The sequence below is a fragment of the Gobio gobio genome (genome assembly GCF_949357685.1).
Source record: "Gobio gobio genome assembly, chromosome: 3".
NCBI lineage: Eukaryota > Metazoa > Chordata > Actinopteri > Cypriniformes > Gobionidae > Gobio > Gobio gobio.
In genome coordinates this window covers 9241349-9266485 of record NC_137099.1, presented here as the reverse complement: position 1 = coordinate 9266485, position 25137 = coordinate 9241349, and the positions used below count along the sequence as shown (strand labels likewise).

At 37.2% G+C, this 25137-nt stretch overlaps 1 protein-coding gene across 1 annotated transcript in view; it reads left to right on the top strand.

Moving 5' to 3' along the window:
• ndfip2 (Nedd4 family interacting protein 2) overlaps positions 1-24857 on the top strand; it is a 39818-nt gene extending 14961 nt beyond the window's left edge. Inside the window, exons 2-8 of the mRNA XM_079813030.1 lie at positions 8999-9161; positions 10261-10391; positions 14909-14996; positions 19521-19645; positions 19810-19876; positions 20383-20488; positions 22915-24857. Of these exons, the coding sequence (XP_079669156.1) occupies positions 8999-9161; positions 10261-10391; positions 14909-14996; positions 19521-19645; positions 19810-19876; positions 20383-20486 (678 nt within the window). The 3' untranslated portion in view covers positions 20487-20488; positions 22915-24857. The remainder of the gene's footprint in view (positions 1-8998; positions 9162-10260; positions 10392-14908; positions 14997-19520; positions 19646-19809; positions 19877-20382; positions 20489-22914) is intronic.
• Positions 24858-25137: the final 280 nt, after the last annotated feature.

Sequence of the window (25137 nt, the reverse complement as noted above, 5' to 3'; positions counted from 1 at the left end):
CGAGAGTCTGGAATATAGCCACCTGCAGCATGATCTTGACACTTGCCTTATGCAACCCCTTTTGAGAGCGAGAGAAGACGCAGCAACGCTGAATCACTCACACGGTTTGTGCAATTGCGTCCCGCAGAAAGTTTTAAAATGACTGATTTGATTGTATAATTTGTGTGGATTAATTTACTCTTACAACCTACATGTTAAAGTGAATGAATGTTTGTGGGAATTTCCCACATTATAAGTGCAAGACCTGCGGGGAAAAAAACCCCGCAATCCTGGTCGAAATTCAAGCCCTGGCAGCAAGGATTGCTAAAGAGAACAGAATTTACTGATAGACCAATCTCTGAGAAAAAATTAAATAATGACGCGGCCATCTTTCTAATGTCATTTTCTCTCTCTAATTTGGCTTTAAATTTTAGATGAAAACTGTCATTTTGACCTCCTCTCCCAAATCGTGTGGATTACTCAGTAAATGTTTACCCATGATGGCATTTAAGATTTTGGCTTTCATTTACAATTTATGTTAGTCTTCCTTCAGAATAAAATATTATCAAAATTAAAAATTTGATCCGGGTCACTGGTTGAGTTAACATGGAATTACCCTATTGTGACAACCCAACTTAGAGGATTGTCCATGCAAGTCACGAATGCGAAACCGACTCATTTTTTTCACCATGTCGAATCCCCTCATATCTGTTTAGACGATTGATTCTCAACGACACATCAAACAGGTGCAGCTGAAGGACAGCCTTGTGCCTCTGTCTTGTGGTTTGCATTACCGTCGCTCTCCTGTTACCGTGTGATTTTCGCTGTTTGCTAACTTTGTTGGCAGACAACTGTCCATCCTACTGCACTCTGATGTGCCAAATACATCCCCTGCAATCTTGAACTGTCGTGGCCTCAATGCCTTTAAGACGTTTTCAGTTTACTTCATGCGGGTTAATATTTAAGGCTCAGTTTGAACACTAAATGCTTTATTTGTTTTAACACCTTTTTCTTGAAGTTTAGCTTTACAGATTGTTCTGTTGATTGTGGGGCGAGCGCAGTAAGGTTATGCGACCCAAGAGACCAAGTTGTTGACATGTTCCTTGCAGTGTTAGATGATATCCTCCCTTCGTTGAGGACATCATGGTGTCAATTCACCTAATGCACAAGACCTTGTCAGATTTGTCTTAAAGACAGCATGAAACATGTTGTGATTAGTCTTTTGTTCTCTATTGTGACGTATATATGAGAGGAACTGCTTCTTGAACAAGAAAAAATGTAGGGCGGGACTTGATTTTGTCTATGGGGAATTGATTGGATGGTTGTGGTTTGCTATTGGTCGAACTCATGTGAGTGACAGGTTGTCCCGCCCTCACTGTGAAGTCACTGTGATCAAAAATTACGAGGCACATGAATAAAAAAAGTACACTGATAAATATGGAGACAGATTAGTCTCATTAATAATTCACGTAAAAAACAAGATGCACACATGTGTAGCCAATTTCACATGCATAAAACCAAATTCACGTGCGCAAATTAAAATTATACATTCATAAAATACATTTCACAAATGCAAAACACAATTCGTAGATTTACAACTGTGCACAAAAACTTCTGAATGTTTAAAATGTGCACGTTCATCCTGTAATGTGAATGTGCAAATCGTCATTCACGTGTGAATTGCTTTGGATTTGTGCGTGTGTGTTTTTGAGACTTTCCTGGCAGCACTCTCCTCCCACCCGGATCGTCGAACGCTTTAGCCAATCAGATTTAAGCTTATCAATCGGCCAATCATTATCGCGTGGGGGCGGGCCCACCTGCTGTTACGTCATTAGCTTCCTTTCGACCACAAGCAGACTCAGAGGTAGGCTGTGCAGTGTGATCGGTTCATTTCTGTGTTTACTGAAACGAAGAAGTTACAGATCAGTTGAAGTGATAGTTTATTAAATATTAACAGATGTAAGCAACTGCTGTGGTAATCAGATGTCCCATATGAAGAGGAAAATGATGCTTGTTGTGTTGGATTTTAGCTGCAGGTACAGAGACGGACATCTCTCTGAGTTACAATCACATAAATCAGTGTAAAACAATCATCTGAGTGGCCAATCCCACTTAGCACTAACCTCATCGAGATTTATTTTTATGAGCACTCATTGTTTAGTGATAGATATTATGCCATTTGTGCAACAGTATACAGTGTTAAAGTATTATTGTTCCCCTGTATTTTCAGTTTCTTTATTCTCTTTTATACTTTGTATTAATGTCTTAATCTATTCAATACACATGTTATTTCATGTTCTGAGCTGTATGGTGATCTCAAGGTTTTTAATGTCACAGGAAAATGTTGTGAAGCATAAATTTTACTTTGCCTGGCAAAAAAAAAGCAGTTTTTATGCTGATCAGACAAAGATCAAAGATGCAATTAACATCATGCAACTAAGATTACTCAGTAAACTATATTCAATGATTTTACCATCACTTCATCTCCTGCTTCCTGCTCTTCATCTGCCTGTACCTATTATACTACGTGCTGCTGACTGTTTTAAATATCAAACCAAAATCTGTTATCTGTTCTGACAGCGAGAGGTCTAGATTAAACACATTTCATTTGTTAACTTTTCACCTGATGTATTGCACTTAAATGTATCATTTGGCCATAAATATTGATTTACTTATCAATCTACTATATATATATACTTGATATTGTAAGGTCATCATTTAGTCACCCTCAAGTTGTTCCAAACCTGTATGAATTTCTTTGTTCTGCTGTACAAAAAGGAAGATATTTGGAAGAATGTTTGAAGCAAAGCAGATATAGCAACCATTAATAGGATTGATAGAAGTTTTGGGTGAATTTTTTTGGGTTTAGTCATGGCCAAGTCATTTCATATTGGTTTTATTCCCAAAGGATTCAGAAACTTTCAAATTAATAAAACATATACATCAACTGTAGCAAATATCTTTGAATCTTTTAATTCGGAGTTGCAAGAACGTTTAATAATGCATAGCAGGCCTTTATTCCTTGAGTGTGTACATTAATACAGTAACAATGCATGACTTTAAACCTCTTGTTGAAACAACAGTCAAAATGGATGGCTTGCAACTTGAGTGTTTTGAAAGAATTACAGTAGGAATGGTAAGGTCAAGGTACTGGTTGTCTCTCCAACTTCATACATCATCTGTCTTGTAAATCTGAAACAATAAAACTGTATACATGCAGCTTAAAACAAAGCATAGATGAAACGTACATGGTCTCCAATGCACTTCATTCCATAAATGATCATCATCAGTTGAATGTGTGGTGGACATGACATTCAGGTACAAACACACTGCTGTGGCTGCTCTTTCCTAATTAAATAATAGAACAAGACCAAGTGAAAAATATCCAAAAACTTTATACTTTTCATAATAGTCTATTTATATACACCATCTCTCATCATTCAAACCATTGTTGTAGACAATCCTAGCATTGTATGGTATGCATATGAATAATTCTTTATGAAGTAAACATAAGAATCCATCAATAGGCTACATAAATGTTTATTTTCACACAGCAGTTAATAAACTATCACTTCAACTGATCTGTAACTTCTTCGTTTCAGTAAACACAGAAATGAACCGATCACACTGCACATAGCCTACCTCTGCTTGTGGTCGAAAGCTAATGACGTAACAGCAGGTGGGCCCGCCCCCACGCGATAATGATTGGCCGATTGATAAGCTTAAATCTGATTGGCTAAAGCGTTCGACTGATCCGGGTGGGAGGAGAGTGCTGCCAGGAAAGTCTCAAAAACACACACGCACAAATCCAAAGCAATTCACACGTGAATGACGATTTGCTCATTCACATTACAGGACGAGCATGTACATTTTAAACATTCAGAAGTTTTTGTGCACAGTTGTAAATCTACGAATTGTGTTTTGCATTTGTGAAATGTATTTTATGAATGTATAATTTTAATTTGCGCACGTGAATTTGGTTTTATGCATGTGAAATTGGCTACACATGTGTGCATCTTATTTTTTGCGTGAATTATTAATGAGACTAATCTGTCTCCATAGATAAATCATTTAAAGGTGTTATGAACTGCATTGTATTGTAATGTTTCCTGTGGTGCACTTGTAATATTAGTATGATTTTTACATAAAAAAATGGTCATAATTTAGAAATGAAAGGCATTTTTCCTATTCTCTGTTTGAAGGGGCGTGTCTGCTGTGAGACTTCAGTGTAAACGGCCTCTGTTGTGATTGCATATGAAAGATTCAAGATTCAAGATTCAAGAGTTTTATTTGTCACATACACAGTTATATACACAATATACAACTGGCAGTGAAATGTAAACAGGTCCGCTCCATGGACAGTGCAAATAACAGTTACAAGAACACAAGGGAAATTAAAATAGGAATAGAATAAAATTAGAATAAAAAGTATTAACATAAGTAGAGTTATAAATAAATCAAGTAAGATAAAAATAGGAAATAAGATAAAAATAAAAAAATAAAATAAAAATATAAAATATAAAGTAAGTGGATATGATAAGTGAGATAAACTGTAGACTTAAAAATAAGTGGTTCAAACCATTCAAACCATTATGCTTTCTATGGAGACAATCCTAGCATTGTATGGTATGCATATGAATAATTCTTTATGAAGTAAACATAAGAATCCATCAAATGAAACATAAGAATCCATCCATGAAATAGCTAAGTGTTTCATCATATGAATCTCGCTAAAAACTAATCGTGAAAAGCGCCTCACGTTTTAACCGCCTGCTTCGCCTCGCGTTCTTTGAAGGAGAGCTCTGAGCACATGAAGTTGAAAAAAATCAACTCTGAGCAGAAAAGCGGCCGACGTCATTGCGTTTTTCCCCCATTGTCCAATCGAATGAATGGAGAGGCAGGCCTTCCGTTGTGGTGACGGTAATCTTGATTAGACTGACAGCACAGCTGATTCGGGGGTTGCCTAGAAACATAAAAAAAAAAAACGCAATGCCTTTTCAGATGGCATAGGGCCTAACGAATGCTTTTATCATAACTAACAGTGCAAACTCAATGCAAATAAGAGATTCGTTGATTATAACGGGAGTTTTGACTCAAGTCCAAATCTCAGTCACTGATAAACTAGCGCTGTTTGATTGACAGCTCCACCGATTGCAAAGGGAGCGTCCTTTGATTGCCTATATATAATGTAATCACAGTGTAAATAACAGATTATTTTAATCCTACTTAGAGAAACCATGTGCGGTTGACCGTGTAGTCACTGGTTTGGTTTACTGACACATAGAGCAAGAACATCTGACTGTACATGAATCATTACATATCAGAAATCACAAGAACAGGCATTAGAATAGAACACGCTTACTTACATGTTGTGTCATTACCAGTGTTGGGGAAAGTTACTTTGAAAAGTAATGCATTACAATATTGCGTTACTCCCTTAAAAAGTATCTAATTGACCTATCGGTGAGCCCCTCCCATCGAACGCCGATGAGCCAATGGCAGTTGAGTATCAGTTGCGCTGGCACCGGAACTCGGAAATCTTTAGGTTTCAGCGCCATAGAGAAACATTGGAAAATCCGAAGCTGTCATCGTTTTGATGGTGTTTATGCTACAAAAATGGTAAACGTCGTGCCTGAGGTACTGCAACACTGATTCCAGAGATCCTGAGAGGATTTTCTGGTTGTCATACTCTCATTAAGTTACTATTAAAGTTAGTAATTCCCTGCTAACGTACAAACTGACTAACTATAACTAACTGTTCTCATGCAACGGTGTAGGTCAGAAACGCGAAGGTCTACATTTCAGTGCATCTCTCCATATTAAACTGATTAAATGTGAATTTATGTAATCTTACCCTGCGGTACATGAACAGTGTTGATCCTGGATGTTATCATCTGCGATCGCAACAAGAGGCTTCTCCCGTTTGCAGTGAGATCTGTAAACCATCGCTTCCAAATTAATCTCTCACCATATTTGTTTTATTCCCATTTTATTTCTGTGAGTTTAGATAAAGGTCTGCATTATCTGTCTTATAAGGAGGACTCCTATTTTGACGGGTGTTATAGTCTACGGGTAGTAAAGGGAGAGCTCGCACGCAGTTTATCGGAGTTGTTTTGCAGATACAAAGTTTACCAGTTATTAACTGCACCCCCGAAAAGCATAAGGTCTGTGTATATGTTTGTTTACTGTGAGTGTTTTGTGTAATTTGCTGTGTATGCTAATGGTAATGCCACGGAGAGAGGGCTAGAGAGAGAGAGTTTGTGACTACAAACAGTAACTAAGGGGGGCGGGGCTTACCGATAGGTCAATTGAGTTACTTAGTTACTTTTTAAGAAAATGAATGCGTTACGTTACTTTTGCGTTACTTTTTCTCACCTGGGCTGGGCTTGATTTTTGTAAAGACCTCTTCATACCAAAATTTAAATAATAAGCCCCAGGCTAAGGTAAAAATGCAAATTCACGGATGAACAGTAGAGGGCGCAGCTCTGCTGTGCTGCCATTCTGGATAATGGTAGAATAGCGACATCCCTTCCCAGCCTTGCGCTGTCATTTCTCCTTAAACCTAAACTTAATGTCAGAATCAGTGGTTGTTGTAAAATGCAGTCTCTACTGTTGCTAAACTGCGGGATGTGTTTGATAATAAAGAGCTATTAAATGCACAATAATCCGCGCAAGAGACGCTGTTTCCAACTTCAAGGCGGCTTATGTTTGTGTGCTGCGAAATGGACCGACTTGCCCCTTAAATATACTCTTATATGTGCGCGTCTAAACCATCAAATAAACAACAAATAGCCTGTGTCAAAATGACCGGATTGGAGAGTAGTTACTTTAACCGTTTGTATCTTAAATGGGCGTAAATAGTTTGGAGAAATGGGAGACTGATATTATTAGTTCTGCAATCGGTCTTAAAGGGGCAGCGTCTAATAAACCTGCAGACGATTGAGCCATTAATTCGAATCGAACAAAAGGCAAATATTCACATCTCTTGAATGAATAACTTTAGCTTTTATAAGCATTAATCTATCAATTTATACAGTGAAAACTATGCAGTGTTATTTTACATTTCATTACTTTATTAGATTTCTTTGTAGGTTTGTTCTTTCTAAGTTAGCAGACCTTCTGAATGCCTGCACACTGGTCCATTTACACATAGATGTTTTATATTTTTGTTCAAACATTGCTGTTTCTTTTGCTATAGATATTTAACTTTTCAGATTATAAAGCCATGTTAATTATGTTCTTAATTATGTTTTTTTTTTTCATTAAAAAAAATATACAGTATAATAAAAAGAACCGATACAAATACCCTTAAAGTACCGGATCGATAAGCAGTATGGGTAAGAGTAGTAATACCGTTAAAACCTTAACGATACCCATCCCTATTAGTAATACAGTGGAAATTAGTAGATTTGGTTAGCATGTTGATTTACGGTGCGCCCCTAAATTTTCTGGTTGTGCCCCTAAAATTTTCAATTGGGGGCCACTGTGCTCCTAGTGAAAAAAGTTAGTCTGGAGCCCTGCCATGGGTCTGTTGAAAGCGCTTTATAAATGCAGTCCATTTACCATTTATTTATTTATTTATTTTTTCATCATCAAAGGTCAGCAGCAAGACCTTTGATGATGAAAATATAATTATATTATATTAAATGTAACAGTAGATTAAATGCATAAAAATAGTTGTTTTATTTAACGTTTAATTATTGGAGGTTTGCATAGTATTCTGATTTTGCATTTGACTGATTTCATTCATTTTGAGGAGTACAGAATCTTTATTGTGCAAGTGAGATAAATAAATGCTCACATTTAGTCACAACTACAATGACCATCATCTTCACACACAACGCCTCTGCACTTATTTTTCTCAACATGGGGGCAGGAGAGCTGTCAGTCAAATTAATGTGAAAAAGTAACTCAGATATTTTGTTGTAAATTTGAAAAGTAATGCGTTACTTTACTAGTTACTTGGAAAAAGTAATATTACGTAACTCAAGTTACTTGTAATGCGTTACCCCCAACATTGGTCATTACTGTCGAGTCCTTATCATAAAAGTCTGTTTACAAAGCCTGTGCCGAAATTGCGACTGATTTACCAAAGAATCCACAGTGAAATGTACCGAATACAAATAAATAATGCTCGACTGAGACGTTCACATTGTTGAAAATAAACAACCACATTCCTAGCATTAGGAGCCAAACTTGGAATGATGAAGTAGGCGTTGATTTTTTCTGCAGAGGCAGTCTTTCACCTATCTATAGTGTCGTGGAAAAAAGAAACTTTAATAATTATCATGGTGAAGCTGGAATTGAAAAACACAAGCTAAGTGTCTCTAAAAGCTTTTATTCTTGCCAAGAAGGTCAATTCGGACAGGTTGTGCAGTCAGAAAAGACAAAAAACAAAGCTCCTCACTCGTTCTTTTATATTCTTATTTCAATGGGAGAAGGCCAATAACACAAAAACACAATAACAAACTCCTTAGGTGGTGTTATCTGCAGCTGTCCCACCTTGAGTGAAACACACAACTTTCCGAAAACTTGTTCAAGGCTACAGACAACGAACACTAGTTCTATTGAGAAGAGTATAAGTTTATCAAACAAAAATGTGTTTACTACAGAAAACTAGAATTCCCATTATATTTAACAAAAACATCTTCTATGAGTTTAATATCAAAAACACCTTATATGGTTTGATATAGTTTATGTTGAAAATTTCCATTACAATAGGCACATTCCACAATGAGTCGTTATCTGGGCTTGGTTACAGTACAAGCTGTTTTTGGACTAACAAGGAAGTTTTCAGTTCTGAAACTTACAGGATATTCTTATAGTATGATGACCTCTTATTTGTCAAAAACTCAAGGAAAATTTGATTTCTTAGTTCATGACCCCTTTAAAACAAACACAGCAAAACGCCAATAAACAAATTAGTATTGTCAATTTTGGTTTCATGGTGACTTTATGTTGAACTTAACACTTCAGTCACGTTTCTTCAGTCTGAACATCTGTTTCTGTCCTTCCTCAGTTACACAATGAGGACGACCCCTCTGAAGGGGCTTCCGGTGGCGAGCCGTCCACATCCTCCCAGGCCACTGCCGCTGTGTTAGGCATCAGCAACCCCGCGGTGGATACGGAAGCTCCGCCCCCTCCTTATGCTAGTGTGGCGCTCGGAGCAACCGCTGCACCAGGTACAGACACCTTATTATTTCCAGAGTGAGGAAGGGAAGATTAGCAATTCTAGATGAAACTCAGTGAATGCATGACGGCAATAGAATAGAAACATTTTCAATATGCATAAATTAAATAAATTGCAGATGTTATGTCACTCAGCATGTTTTATTTCTGTTGCAGTGAATGAAAAATAAACACAATGTGGATTATTTGCAGTATAAACATTGACATAGAAGACCAATCACAATTCAGTATGCAAATATTACCGTGGCATATTTGTTGGTTACAGTTTAGACAGATTTTAATTTACACTACTATTTAAAAAAATTGGAATCAGTAAGATGATAATTTTTTAATCAATACTTTAATTCAGTAAGGATGTGTTAAATGGATCAAAATTGACAGTAAAGGTATTTATAATGTTTCAAAAGATTTATATTTTAAATAAATGCTGTTCTTTTGAACTTGTTTCTATTAATCAAAGAATCCTGAAAATAATGTATCTAAGTTTACACAAAAATCAGCATATTAGAATGATTTCTGAAGGATCATGTGACACTGAAGCCTGGAGTAATGATGCTGAAAATTTAGCTTTGCCATCACAGGAATAAATAACATTTTCCCGTATATTAAAATGGAAAATAGTTATTTTTAATTGTAATAATATTTCACAGGATTGCTGTATTTACTGTAGTTTTGATCAAATAAATGCAACCTTCTTGAACACGAGACTTCTTTCAAAAACATTAAAAAATCTTACCGATCCCAGAGGAAGATTTTCTAACTTGACCACGTTGTGTGCTTGCTAGGGTTTTCTGGATGGTTGCTAGGTGGCTGGTTATTTGACTTTGGTTATAAGTCTAAAGTCTTTTTGAAAGTTTTATCATCCGCAAGGAGAAACTTGTCCGATCACTGCAGAGCTTGTTGTGCATCACGGTTTGTTACAGTGCATTATGGGTTTTATTCAGATCTCTAAGTATGAGCAATAGTTAGTAATAGAGATTCTTGACTAAGCAATATCAATACAGCGCTCCCTTGAAATACTCCTCCCCCGGAATACTCATAGCTAGAAATGTGTGGCATATGACCTGTCCTGTGTTTTTTATCACTTTTCAGAGAGCTCATTTCCAGGGGAATTTCCCGTTCCGCCACCATACAGCGTTGCCACGTCTCTGCCCACTTATGATGAGGCAGAGAAGGCTAAAGCAGCAGCCATGGCGGCCTCAGCGGTGGAGGTCATTCCACGAGTGAGTATCTCATCCACCTACACGCCCACATGTTCTGCAGAATGAAGTCCTCGATTCACACAACTTTCCACTGTGGCTTCGCTAAAGTCCAAAACATTCCCTCGAAGGAAGGAAGACTGCTGTAGTAATGATCTGAAAATGAAACGGAGCATCTCTTGATTTGTATTTAATATCGTGTCTGATTTGCTTTTAGCGGTAACATAAGTTAGGAGAACCTCTTGAGGATGTGGTGTGCCATAAAAACCATGACCTAAATAGAGGATCTCTCAGTTACTCTGATTTCTCTGAGCTCAGATCAAGAAGTGAGTGTTATGTAATGTGGCCCCAAAAAGTATTATTTGTGCAGTCTTAAGAATGTCTGAATGTCATTGCATTAGATAACCGAATGTCAAACGAACTGACATCAGATGATGCTTTTCTCAGAACTAACTTCCTTTTTCTGAGCATTTTTTGTGCAATAACCTCCACACAGCGAGTTCCAAGGTGATGTCTATAGGTGTGTTCACACTTGGCATGTTTGGTTCTATTAAAGGTCCCATGGCATGGCATTTTTCTATTATTTTATAATGTTTCCTGAGGTGTACTTATATTGTTAGTATGATTTTTACATCATAAAAGGTCATAATTTAGAAATAAAAGGCATTTTTTCTATACTGATGTTTGCCCTCTGGCTGAATGCCCTGTTTCAAGAGGCGTGTCTGCTGTGAGACTTCAGTAAAAATGCCCACTGTTGTGATTGGCTGACATCTTTGCATTTGAAATGAGTATTAGATCTTGTAGCGGAGGGGGTGTGGTTTAACGAGGTCTACGAGCAGGCATGAGCAGACCCTGCTGCCAGAGAGACGGAGTTCACTTCTCATCAGTTCTGTCAGTACGTCTCAGTTCAGTGAACTGTTGTAGTTACTAGCATATACTACAGGTTATTAGTTTATTTCTAGTCGGAGGGGCTGTCACTCATGTCAGAAAGTTAGTAACTCTAGTAAATTATGGATCAGCGCTGACTGGAGACGCGAACCGTTTAGAACGATTCAGTCAGATTTGGTGAACTGGTTCGGTTCACTAAAAAGAACCGGTTCAAAAGAATGATTCGTTCGCGAACCGGACATCACGGACCAGAGACGGTGCGATTGCTAACAAAGTTATTTATAGTAACTAACATTACTGAGTTGTGAGAGCACTGTCAGCGCAAGTTTATTGTGTTTGTATCTGAGAGTTCTGAATAAACACGAGTCCCAGTCACGCCGAGCCCGTCTTCATCCTTATTACCAACTTTGTAACACATGCAATGTACCATTACAGCATTCGAGATGAACGAGTTACGAGTAAGTGTTGTTTATAGCATTATTTTTAGATATGTTCCTATCATATGAAAAGAGCATTGAGTACACAGCGCAAACAAAGACACAACAGCGCAGTAATCGAATGTAATCCAGTTTATTGTGTGGATAGCTGGCTAGCCCGGACACCCTCACGCTTACCCCCCTTCTGCTTAATCTTGCGCCGCGTATGGCGCCTCCGCTGTGGGCGAGATGCAGTACTGGGGGTCGGTGATGTGGAAGGCCGACCGGTCAGTACATCCCGAGCTTCGGCGTGTGTGAGGTTTATCTCTAAAGATGTGACTCTGCCGATGCTGAGCAGAAACTCACGACTGTATGCACATTTTAGAACAGATAGACGCGATGACGACGTACAAAAACACTGACTCACAAGATAGAAAACACCGTTCTGTCGGGAGAGAGAGAAGCCGCAGTGGGTGCACGAATAATAAATAATTAGCTACACATCAGAAATCACTGATCACAGATCAGAAGGAACTGAAAAAAGACTTCTGTTTTCATTTATACATCCAAACACTGAGAAACTGCCAGCATTCACTCGTTCACAAGCCATGATCTCTTGAGGACAAATATGGCGTTTGCATGGGCGTGCCAAAATCTCTGGGCGGAGGAAAGGGAGGTAACCGTTCCTGTTTTGACTTCATAACAGGAGACTTCAAGATTGGCTAGTCTGGCCTGTCATTTTCTCAAAGGCAGAGAAAGACACCCAGAACTCGGTTTACACCGATCAAAATTTCTAGCCACTTGGGGACAATATTCAGGCTAGGGGAACTCATATTAATGTTGAAAAACCGCATAAAATGACAATTTCTTGCCATGGGACCTTTAAAACGAATCCTTGTGCGATTGCTCTGTTAGTGCGGTTCATTTGAATAAGTGTGAACGCTGCCATCGGAACCCTGGTGTGTACCAAACAAGTGGACTGAGAACGCTGGAAAACCGGGTCTCGCTCTGGTTCCAAACAAACTCTGGTGCGATTAGATTTAAATATGAACGCAACACGGACCAAAGACATGTAAACGAACCAAAAACAGGACATGATGTCACAAGATGCGACCCTAAAAAGGACAGAATGCTCAAGCATATCTGTTTTTTTTTCTCGTCACAGTCAAGATATTTCCCATCACAGTTCGGCATCAGAACCGCGTCTCCTTGCAACAGATCTTCATTTGTGTGTGTGACACGGATGGATTCTTGCCCCTGTTTTGACTCCTGAAGTTCCTTTGCAAAATATACGTCATAAAAGGATATGAACATATCCCTATCCCTGTAGGTTCGGTGTTAAAAATGCCAATGTGAGAATGTTAAGCTGACCAGGACTAAATGCTTTTTTTTTTCTGTTTTGGTCCGAACCAAGCGAACCGAACTACAAATGTGAATAAAGTCAAAATGTTAGACTTACTGAATAAAATAAAACCATTATGCAGCACTACATATTTAAAATGTATACATGCACTACCATTCACAAGTTTTGAATCAGTAAGATTCTTTTTCCGAAAGAAAAGCAAGGATTCAGCAAGAATGCATCAAATTGATCAAAAGTGACACTAAAGACATTTGCAATGTTATGATCCCCACATGATCATTCAGAAATCTGCTGATTAATATGCTGATTTGGTGCTCAAGAAACTTTTATTATTATTATTATTTTGTATTGGCAAAATGAGGACGTGCGGAGAGAAAGAGAGAGAGAGAGAGCATGCACCCAAGTGCTCAAACCCTGTTATGAAATCACTACAGAAACAAAGAATGAATTAGAGCATTATTCAAGACTTTTGCTTGTTATACAACCACAACGGCTCTGTTTTGAGCCGGGCTGGGCGTAGGCTGGATCATAAAGGAGTAGTTCACACAAAAATGAAAAATTTGCCATTTACTCACCCTCATTTCATTTCAAACTCTGTGGAACACAAATAGAGACATTGTGCAGAATACTGATGCTGTACAAAAGGTAATTCATACAATGAAAGTTAATGGCTAAGGGACTGTCCAGTTCCAAGAAAGTATCATAGAATCCCCAAGTAGTCCTGCAGTCAGATACGTCTTTTGTGTTGTATTTCGTAGTAATGCAACAAACAACAAAAAAAAGAGTCAGTCAGTCTTTTCCTCATATAAAGCTATCGTATGACTTTAAATACTTGTGATAGGCCTATAGCATACAGACCAGGGGTTTTCAGTCTTTTAGAAGATGCCATAGACGCACGGAGGCGTATCCTAATGCCAGTTATGTTTTTGTGTATAAAGACCCAATTTATAATATGAAAAAATATAAATGTATGTAAAATATTATTAGGAAAATATATAGTGTCTGTTGTTACATAAAATGTTGTCCTGTACTCAATATAGTACTGTACTGTTCTAAATCAATTTATTAAAAAAAATTTTTTATTTTTTTATTTAAGTATCAATTTTATACAATTTCAATTTGAAAATCCCTGGTAAAGACCACTTTCATATGTTTGTCGTGCTTTTTGTCATTTATTTTGGAGCTTAAACGGCTGATCGCCCTTCACTTTCACAGGACCGAAAAGAGCAGAGACATTATACAAAAAAAAAGCATTTTTGTGGTCATATGGGTTTGGAACAACATGAGGTTAAGTACAAGACTTTCATTTTCTGGTGAACTTTTCCTTTAAAAGCAAAACAAACAAAAAAAGATTTCACAGAAAATCTGTGGACACAAGGCCTTGAACTAAATGCTCAAGCTCAAAGTTGCTCTGAAGGGACTGTCCCTGCTGCTAGTGCACTTGAAGTGCTTTTGGATGAAAGTGTTTGCTGAAAGGAAAGTAATCAAGCTTTGAAAAAGCTATGGAATTAAGAGTTGCATCACCATGTTGTTGTCTTCATTTTTATCAGTGACTTCCTCCAGAGAATTCAATAGAGAAAATTGCAATCATATGTCAAGGTTTTCATGCATTAAGACAGGAGTTATAAGTATTTTCCACCTACTCTCTGACTCTTACTTAAATACACTGTTTTTGCTTCTGTGCCGTCTATATGTAAGTGACCTCTGTTGTGATTGGCTAACATCTAAGTGTCATTTTAGTACACTGTTGTTTATCAAGGTTGGTCCAGTTATGTAAACATTGTGCTTGATCACAACTATGGTGATTTCTGAACCACTTTTGCCATCTAGTATGCTTCTAAAACATGTTTGTCTTTATCCATCTACTTGAAAAGGATGAGGATTTTCCAGTTCGGGATGACTTCAGTGACGCTGATCAGCTGAGGGTGGGAAATGATGGAATCTTCATGCTGGCCTTCTTCAGTAAGTCATGCAGACTGTTTGGAATAGCATTCTATTATAATCATACTACATTTTATGAATGCAAAATAACCTTATTTATTTGCAACATGATGACTGGACTGAATCCAACATGCAATTTAGTAAGGTTTTGTCTACCTTTTAACGCTTGACAGGTTAAAGAATTTATCATTTCATAATGCATACTGCTTCCGTACTTCTTTTGTTGTCCAAAATACGGAGTGTCTATTTACACCAAGTGCAAATAGCGTGCCTTGTTGGCAAGTCCAACTCCACCTAACAGTGCCTGGTTGGGCCAAACAAGATAAAAAAACGCACATATTTTCAGCGGCGTAGTCAGTAAAGCGTAAGGGTTAAGGATATAATGTATTTTCTGGACTATAAGTCGCTCCGGAGTAGAGCTGTTCCGATTCCAATACTAGTATCGGAAATATCACCGATACCACAACAAATTCTGGCATCGGTATCGGCGAGTACTTGAACCCATGTACCGATCCGATACCATTTTCTTAAAGGGGTGGTAAACCACGATTTCACTATTCTAACTTTAGCTAGCGTGTAATGTTGCTGCTTGAGCATAAACAACATCTGCAAAGTTACAACGTTCAAAGTTTAAAGCAAAGGGAGATATTTGCTTTTAAAGAAATCAGTTTCTAAGAACTACAGCAAACGGACGGTAGGCGACTACACACATTCATCCAGGGTTGGTGACATCAACAGGCTCAATATTTACATAAACTCCTCCTCCGAGAATATTAAATAAGAGGGGGTGAGGCCATTTTGTATCGCGGTGCTGTTGTGGTATAGTAGGCTGGAGTGTTGTTGCCGCGATGCCGAGGAAACGCTGTTATTTTCATCCGGATTGCAGGTCTGGGGCACTTGCTCTGTTCAGCCTTCCTTGGGACGGGGGTGCGTTGCAGAGCGTTTAACATACAGCATGTTATATGCACGTGTGTTTGAGTCAGCGGGGAATCAGGCGCGCGCAGGGCTCCCTGCAGAGGAGATCTAACATCTAAGCACATCTAACAGAGGAAAACATCCACCGTCTTCGCGATTTCAATGCCAGATTTACACAACGTCAGCTGCGTGAAAAAAACACTGCCGGTGCGTGGATGCACGACGCGCACGCTGCACATTTCACGGAGGACAACACAAACTTCCACAAACTTCGCGAGTTCAATACAGGATATGCACAACGGCTTGTCCTGAAAGCTGGATTTACAAACAGAAGCTGTTTACGGGCCACAACCTGTAAGTCTGATGTATTTTTCATCGATGTGTTTTCCTGTAATAGGTTGTACATTGTAGCAAGGAAGTAAACAGATGACAACACTGTTCTGCAAACCAGTCTGTTAAATGCTCATTCATACTTAATGTTATCCGACGAACACCTAACATTACAAACAATAACGTTAAAATCTCAACAGCGAACCTGACATTAGTGTAAATGATTCTTTGATTAGAGCTTTTATGTATTGTTTATCTACAGGCTTGCTAAACATGCTTCTGTGTGTGATTTGGCTAACTTACTAGTTAAAGCCAGTGCTTAGTGTTCGTTTTGGGTTAGTTCTTGCGACAGATATTTGGCTATAATCGTTCTAAAAATACAAAAGTTAAAGTGCCATTCAGTAGCGATCATTATAGATCCGCAGTCTTTACTCTTGAGGACTGAACAGGTTCTGCTCGATCATCTTCACTCAAATGTTCTGGGTCTGATTCGGGCTCATATGGTTTTATTGACGCCGTTGTTTCTATGACCAAAGCACAGCCTCCGGTAAGGGGCGTGACGTTTCCGACAAACGTACACTAGGCGGTTAGCGAATCACAACACACTGGGCCAGCTAACCAATCAGAGCCCACTGCGTATTTTTGAGGGACTGGCTTCATACAACCCGGAAAGCATCAGACCGTTTTACAAGGAGGGACAGAGCAGTGTAGAATAAAGGTCAAATATATGACAAATAAGGCAATTTTTTTTTAAACGAAGCATGAACACATGTTACAGTGCACCCCACAAACACAATCAAGCCTTCAAAAGAATGTGTTTTACCACCCCTTTAAACAAGACCAAGTTATGACCGCAAGCTTTGCCTAACCACTGCACGGTTCTTCTTCGCTGCTCGGAATGCATTGCAGACACAGGAAGTTGTGCTGTGTTGCCACAAGCAACCCCTGTTTAGAGCAGCGAAGAAGAAGAAATGAAAACGTGTTAGCAGCTTACTGTCTATGGTTAGCAGCATGTCCGCTGTTTAGTAGTATTTCGTCTCTGTCTGTGTGGATGGCGGGCGCACATACACATACACGCTATATGCTCGCTATTTTTGTAATCTCTGTCGTGTGTCACTATCAAGCGAAAACCTCCCCCAGTTTCTCTACGTCCATATTCAGTCTATGGACACTATATGAGGACACGGAACGCATAAACTGTCACTTCATGAGAATTTGCCGTTTCATTTGAGAAACTGTTATATAATGAACACAGACACTGAAATATCTTCACGGCAACCCGTCAAAATAAAAGTTTGGTTTAATTTTTTTTTAATTGACAGAATATATCGGGCTACTGTTGTACAGTAGATTTAGCTACGTCTCTAAGTAATAATAATACGTCTCTACTAATAATAATAATAATGCCTAGATGGTTGTTTATTTTTCACTTGTTTTGTTGTAAAGAGATTATTTTAATATTACTGTCAAATGCATGTCAGATAATAAAAATACTGTAACAAATACAGTAGTTCACTTGCATCCTGTTAATGTACAACAAAACTGAGGTGTAAAAAGCATGTATCTGTCAAAATAAAGTATAAATAGCATCTAATTACTATTTACACACATTGTAAAGAACTGCTACTTTTACATGGTGTACATAGAATATATCACTATTTTCACTTCGTAAATAGCATCTCCAGCTATTTGCTCTTAGTGTAAATATCATCGCTAAGAAAATGTTATTTTCACTAGGTGTAAATAGAATCTATTGAATTTAGTGCAAATAGCTGCCTTAGAAGCTGCGTAGATAGCTGCCTTAAAAAGTATGCAATACACTAGTATGCCATTAAGAACACAGTGGCAGCATCCAAAATCAGATACTTCCCTACTATATTGTAGGTGTAAAACAGTATATGACAAAAGAAGCCGAATTCACAGTACTACGCAGTACTAGAGGAGGCAAAAAGTACTCGGATGACCTACTACTTCTGGCAAGATTCTGAAGTGTGCATACAATGGACACTTTACTATTCCATAAGGCCACGGGAGACGAGTTATGAATGGCAGTGAAGTGACAACTGATGCTGGTTGCTCACTTGACAGTGACAACATGGTGGATTTAGTACGTCCGGATTACATACTATATAGAACATACTTTTTTAGAGCTCGCAAAGTAATAACTTGTTCAAAATAAGTACTTTCTTAAGAGATTATTTGATTTTTGGATGCAGCCAGCCTCTTTGTGTTGGCATGTTGACCTCCTCCATTTGTGCTCCTTGTGCGCCATCTGGTGGTCTTGTGATGTATTGCACTTCACATATTTTCATATGCGGTAAATAGATTGCAGTGCAGTTGATCATAGTCCAGTCATGTTTAATTAATGACTAGTCATTAACAATGCATCACTATCTTTTGCAATATATGAAGCAGTTTTTCAACTTGTATTTGTCAGCACATAAAACCCCCCCCAGAATAATCACAGTATTTGTGCATGGAGGTTTTTACAGGGTACATTAAAGGGTTAGTTCACCCAAAAATGAAAATTCTGTCATTAATTACTTACCCTCATGTCGTTCGACACCCGTAAGTCCTCCGTTCATCTTCAGAACAGAAATGAAGATATTTTAGTTGAAATCTGATGGCTCTGAAAGGCCTCCATTGACACAATGTTCACTCTCAAGACCCTTAAAAGGTACTAAAGACGTCGTTACAAAGTCCATCTCACTACAGTGGTTCTAAAATAACTTTTGGCATCATGAAGCTTTGAAGCGTTATGAATCAGCGAGTCGATTCAGCGGTTTGAATCGCCAAATTTCAGCAGTTTGGCGGTTTGACACGCGATCCGAATCATGAATCGGCTCACTGATTCATAACGCTTCGAAGCTTCATGATGCCTTGTTTTGAAATCGTCATCACTATGTAAGTCGTTATTTAGGGTTTTTTTGCGCACAAAAACTATTCTCGCCGATTCATAAAGTTATTTTAGAACCACTGTAGTGAGATGGACTTTGTAACGACGTCTTTAGTACCTTTTAAGAGTCTTGAGAATGAACCGTGCCATTGTGCCAATGGAGGCCTTTCAGAGCCATCAGATTTCAACTAAAATATCTTCATTTCTGTTCCGAACGACATGAGGGTAAGTAATTAATGACAGAATTTTCATTTTTGGGTGAACTAACCCTTTAAGATACTTATATATTTGATGTCATTCATTAATGCAACTCTCTCTCTCTCTCTCTCTCTCTCTCTCTCTCTCTCTCTCTCTCTCTCTCTCTCTCTCTCTCTCTCTCTCTCTCTCTCTATTTCTGTAACCAGTGGCTTTTCTTTTCAACTGGATCGGGTTTTGCTTGTCTTTCTGTTTGACCAACACCATTGCGGGCCGATATGGTGCCATCTGCGGCTTCGGACTCTCTCTTATCAAATGGATCCTCATTGTGAGGGTGAGTCTCTGAATTATTCTTTTTGTTATCGATTAACTCAACCCACACAGGAGGAAAAGAAGCTCTCAATTAGTTTAGTGGAAAACTAACTAAGTGAAAATGACTGTGAATCAAAGATGTTGTGTTATGAGTGTGAAACTCAATGGTATTCTTCTTCTTTTCAGTTTTCAGATTACTTTACTGGATACTTCAATGGGCAGTACTGGCTCTGGTGGATTTTCCTGGTTCTTGGTAAGCCCTTAAACAGGACTTGTATCAGTGTTAAAATAGTTACTGAGGAGTTTTGTTTTGATTCATTCACCAGCCATGTTTTCTACAGTACTCTAGCACCATCTGCTGGTTGACTGACTACAAGACAACATGACTTTAAATTTAAAATGGAACTCAAAATACATTGTTTTGCATTTTTAAATGCATTATGACTTCAATGCATTTTTTGTCAGAGTAGATAATATTAACAAACAATAATCCTTGTGTTAGTGTACCTGCTGTGATTAGACTATAATGGATTATTTTGTGAATTCTGTATTTGTGTGAAATAATATGGCCGCAGTGCACTCTTATATTCTCTTTGTGCATATGCAAGTAGTGTTGTTTGCTAAAACCAGTTAGGCATGCTTTTTCTTCTTTAAGCAATTAGGCGTTTCTGTCTGGTGGATGTGAGTAGCAAGCGGCCCTCACATATTTCTTTAGAACATCTAGTTGTTGACCTATGACCTGTTTTGCATCCACTCCAGGACTCCTGCTGTTCTTCAGAGGGTTCGTGAACTACCTGAAAGTGCGTAACATGTCAGAAAGCATGGTGTCTTCACTCCGAACCCGCTTCTTCCTCTTGTACTAGAGGTGAGGATGCCATTAAAGAAACACACACACACACACATGTTGGGTTTCCATGTTTTATAGGGACTTTCCATAGATGTAATGGTTTTTATACTGTACAAATTGTAAATTCTATCCCCTTAACCTTAAACCTACCCATCACAGAAAAATGTTCCGCATTTTTTCATTAAAAAAACATATATATATATATATATATATATATATATATATATATATATATATATATATATATATATATATATATATATATATATATATATATATATATATATATATATATATATATATATATATATATATATAGCCATCTTTGTCCCCATAATGTAGAATTTTCCAGGACACACACACACACACACACACACACACACACACACACACACACACACACACACACACACACACACACACACACACACACACACACACACACACACACACACACACACACACACACACACACACACACACACACACACACACACACACACACACACACACACACACACACACACACACACACATATATATATAAGAGAAAATTGGCTACATTGCTATTTAGGATAAGAAATGATAGTGATTGATTCGGTTTTATGATATTCATTATAATCAACTAAAGCAAAAATAACTTTTTTTTTTAAGTTTCTCAAAGTATTCCCCCCGTCTGCCATTGTTCGCTTAACAACACAAGTCAGAATTTTCTTTTGCATGTAAAAACAAATGTTGTGCATTTATTAAAATATTTTGTGCTGAAAATATATGCAGATTCTAACACACTTTAATGCAATAGTTTTCTAATATTTGATATCAATCTATAGATTGGTTTAGTTGTGGCGTAAAGGGATGATTCATCATGCACAGATCTACTCTGTTTCTCTCTCTACTGTTTCTACTCTTACAGTAGTATCTGACTTGTTTTTTTTTGTTTTTTTTTGTGGTTAAATATTTGGCTGCTGTTACTCAAGACTCGACATTTGAAACTGAGAGCAAAATTGTTTTTTTTTTTTTTTGTGGTGAGACTAATTACTTTGGCTGTCATGTTATTTGTTGAATGTTGCCTTGAGATGGAAAACTTCCTCTTTGGTCAGGAATTGCCTAATATGCATAATAACCAAGCATGGAAATAGCAGCCAAAATGTGTGTTTAAAACATTCTGGGAACTTGCATGTGACCAGGACTGGATGATATAGACACAAAAATGATTTTTTGATGTTTGAGATATTTCACATTTGTGTATGTATATGTCTCAACTAACTTTATAAAAATAAAAACAATATATATTTCCCTTCTTATTCAGTCTGTCTTTGTGAAATGTGCCTTTACTGAGGCCGATTTATGCATTAACAAATTGGCTTGGCTTGATTTTTGTTCTTCTTTTTTTTTCGACACCAACCCGAGAACTGATTATGTGTTTGGTGCAACAAGTGACAGGCCTAAAATTAAACAGAACAAAAATATTTGTTTGATCATTTTTACTATAAATCTGTATGAGCTTGATGTATTCAGTCAACACTACAATTTATGTCAATTTTGATAAGATTGTTATGATAAATTATGATAATTTAATTGGATAATGCAGATAAATAATTTTTAAAATGTTAATAATTACAAATATTCCTTTGTACAAATATTTTAATTAGGGCTGTCAAAAGATGAATCGCGATTAATCGCATCCAAAATAAAAGTTTGTGTTTACATAATATATGTGTGTGTACTCTGTTAATTATTATTTATATATAAATACACACACATTCATGTATATATTTAAGAAATATTTGCATCTATATACTGTAAATACATTTATATAATATATATAAATATAAATGTTTTATATATAAAAATATTTTTTTTTTCAAATATATACATGCTTGTGTGTGTATTTATATATAAATAATAATTAACAGAGTGCACACACATATATTATGTAAACACAAACTTTTATTTTGGATGCGATTAATCGCGATTCATCTTTTGACAGCCCTAATTTTAATATAATAACAACATGTGATCATGGCATTGTTGTATGATTAATTTTTATGATTCAGGACTGACCAAAATGTTAAAAAATTGTTACTTTTAACGTTAGATAAAGTAGTTTATCTAATATGTCTTGTAGTGCCTTGCAGCAAAATAACATGATTAGTATCTTTTAAAAAAAAAAAAGTCTAAATACACTTCTTACCCTATTGTGGAAGTGCCTAGTGTGTGGAGTAACTAAGCGTGTTAAAACACATTTTCCTGGCTTGAATTTGTTCCAGAACAACACACGAACTGATTATGCTTTTGTTAACTTGGACATGCAAGCCGGATGTAATTTGCTTCATTGATAATGGCTCTCATAACCTTGCTTATATGCAGTTTGCACAATGAAGGCCATCGTGGCAAACCTCCAAAAAACAAGCTTCACTCTCATTCACTCTGTCTCTTTCAAGGTCGCCTCACCAAAACATTCCTCCCTAATGTGAAATTCCTTGATGATTTGCAACCCGTCAAATGAACTGGACTGGATCCCACTGAGGGGAAGAGGAAGAAGAGAAAAAATAAAGCGAGTATCTCTGCCAAACGCTCTGAAATGAACTCGGTAAAAATGGAAGGTTTTTCTGAACTTTGAATGAGTGCAAATCGACTCTTAATATTCAGTTTCACATCATTACTTCCCAGTTGGGCTCAGCCCATAAACTTCTGGTTTATTACTAAAAAAAACGGTTAATATTCCCACACATTGCATGCATTTGTGTACTAGGGTCGGACGAACTGCAAAAGATCACTAGAAAAATGCAGCCAAGACATCCTATGCAATGTCTTTTACCAAAATGGGTTAGCAGTCTTAGATGATGATGATGATGATGAAACTAGACTAGTTTAATTCCCATTGCTTTGTTGCATCCAAGGCCTTGGCAAATTTGATTGCATCGCAGTATTAGTATGTACCAAGTTTAGATAGAACTTGCTAACTTTAGCTGTAAAGTACAATTGCACCGTTTCTCTTCTTCTTAGGTTTTGTCTCGCTTAACTTTATAGTAAATGATTAAGTAACTTCATTGATGTGTTTCAGACTGGAAATGGAATTTGTACTTATCCTAAAATATATATTTGCCTTTTGCACCTTCATTTTCCCCTTCCTCTTTTTTTATTGTTATTGTTTGTTTTAAGTTGTGACTCTGCTCAAGCTGTGACCTGCCTAGATGACTTTAGTTACTTGTATGCCTGAATGCTACTGTCGTTTGTTTCTGTTAATCACAAGCCTCTTCAGCAATATCCGATATTAAAAGAAATGCATGGTTAACTAAACTCGGTTACAAATTACTAATCCAGTAAACAAAAAAAACCAGAGGGGAAAAAAAACCTACATTTATTAAATGTATGTAAAACAACCAAACTATTTTTGTTGGAATAATGATTTTGGATATTCTCTGATTGGCAGAGATGATTGTGTGCTATGTTTATTCTCTTGTCTTGCATATTGCCAATAAAATTCTAAATCCCAGGTACATTTCTTTGGGCCTGTTGTTTAAAGTCAACATGAAATCATAGGCCGCATTTACACTGCAAATCTTGCAAATTCCGATTTGACTATTTAAATGTGTAATTTTTTTTTTGACGCCCAGCTTTACGGCGTGATGACTCCGATTGTTAGAATATTCCTATTTAATAATTGTTAAAATTATATGTCATCCTCAAAAACCTAAACCCGTCTCCGGCCTGACGGCTCCGATCTTTTGAATATTGCAATTTAATAATTGTTTAATTAATACGCATCCTCAATAAATTCGTCTCCGGCCTGACGGCTCCGATCTTTTGAATATTGCAATTTAATAATTGTTTAATTAATACGCATCCTCAATAAATTCGTCTCCAGCCTGACGGCTCCGATCTTTCGAATATTGCAATTTAATAATTGTTTAATCGACATATCATCCTCAAAAAACCCGTCTCCGGCGTGATGCCTCCGATCTTTCGAATATTCCGATCTATTATGACCTCTGACCTGTAAAGTTGCCAGAATAATAATCATACGCTGCTTGTAAATTGGCCAGAGGAGAACTGGCACCCCGACTGAGCCTGGTTTCTCCCAAGGTTTATTTTTCTCCATTAGGTCACCTGATGGGGTTTGGTTTCTTGCCACTGTCGCCTTTGGCTTGGTTTGCTCAATTGGGGACAAATAAAATTTTCAACTAAATATCCAAATAAATCTAATTACTAAACTAAATTAACCATATAAAATTAATTACTGATCTAATTACTGATCTAAAGCCCACATTGTCATTGTATGATAATTGAAATTAATTGATGACATCACCGTTTTCTCCGGAACGGCTGTACGGCTGAATAAAATTCTGTTTATTTTTAATAAACTATACATTATTTTCCTGTTTAACACTGTGAAGCTGCTTTTGAAACAATCTGCATTGTTAAAAGCAATATATATATATATATATATATGTATATGTATATGTATATTGACTTGACTTGACTTGACTTGCATCTTTTAAAAGTGACCCATATCCGATATCTGCATTTACACTATACACTTGGTGAAACAACCAAAGGTAAATGCACTGACCTGGAAAAGGTCGAAAAATAAGTAAAAACTGTGTGATTTGCAATGGATGTGGACGAAATGATACAAGTTTTTGATTTCCACACCATCTTTA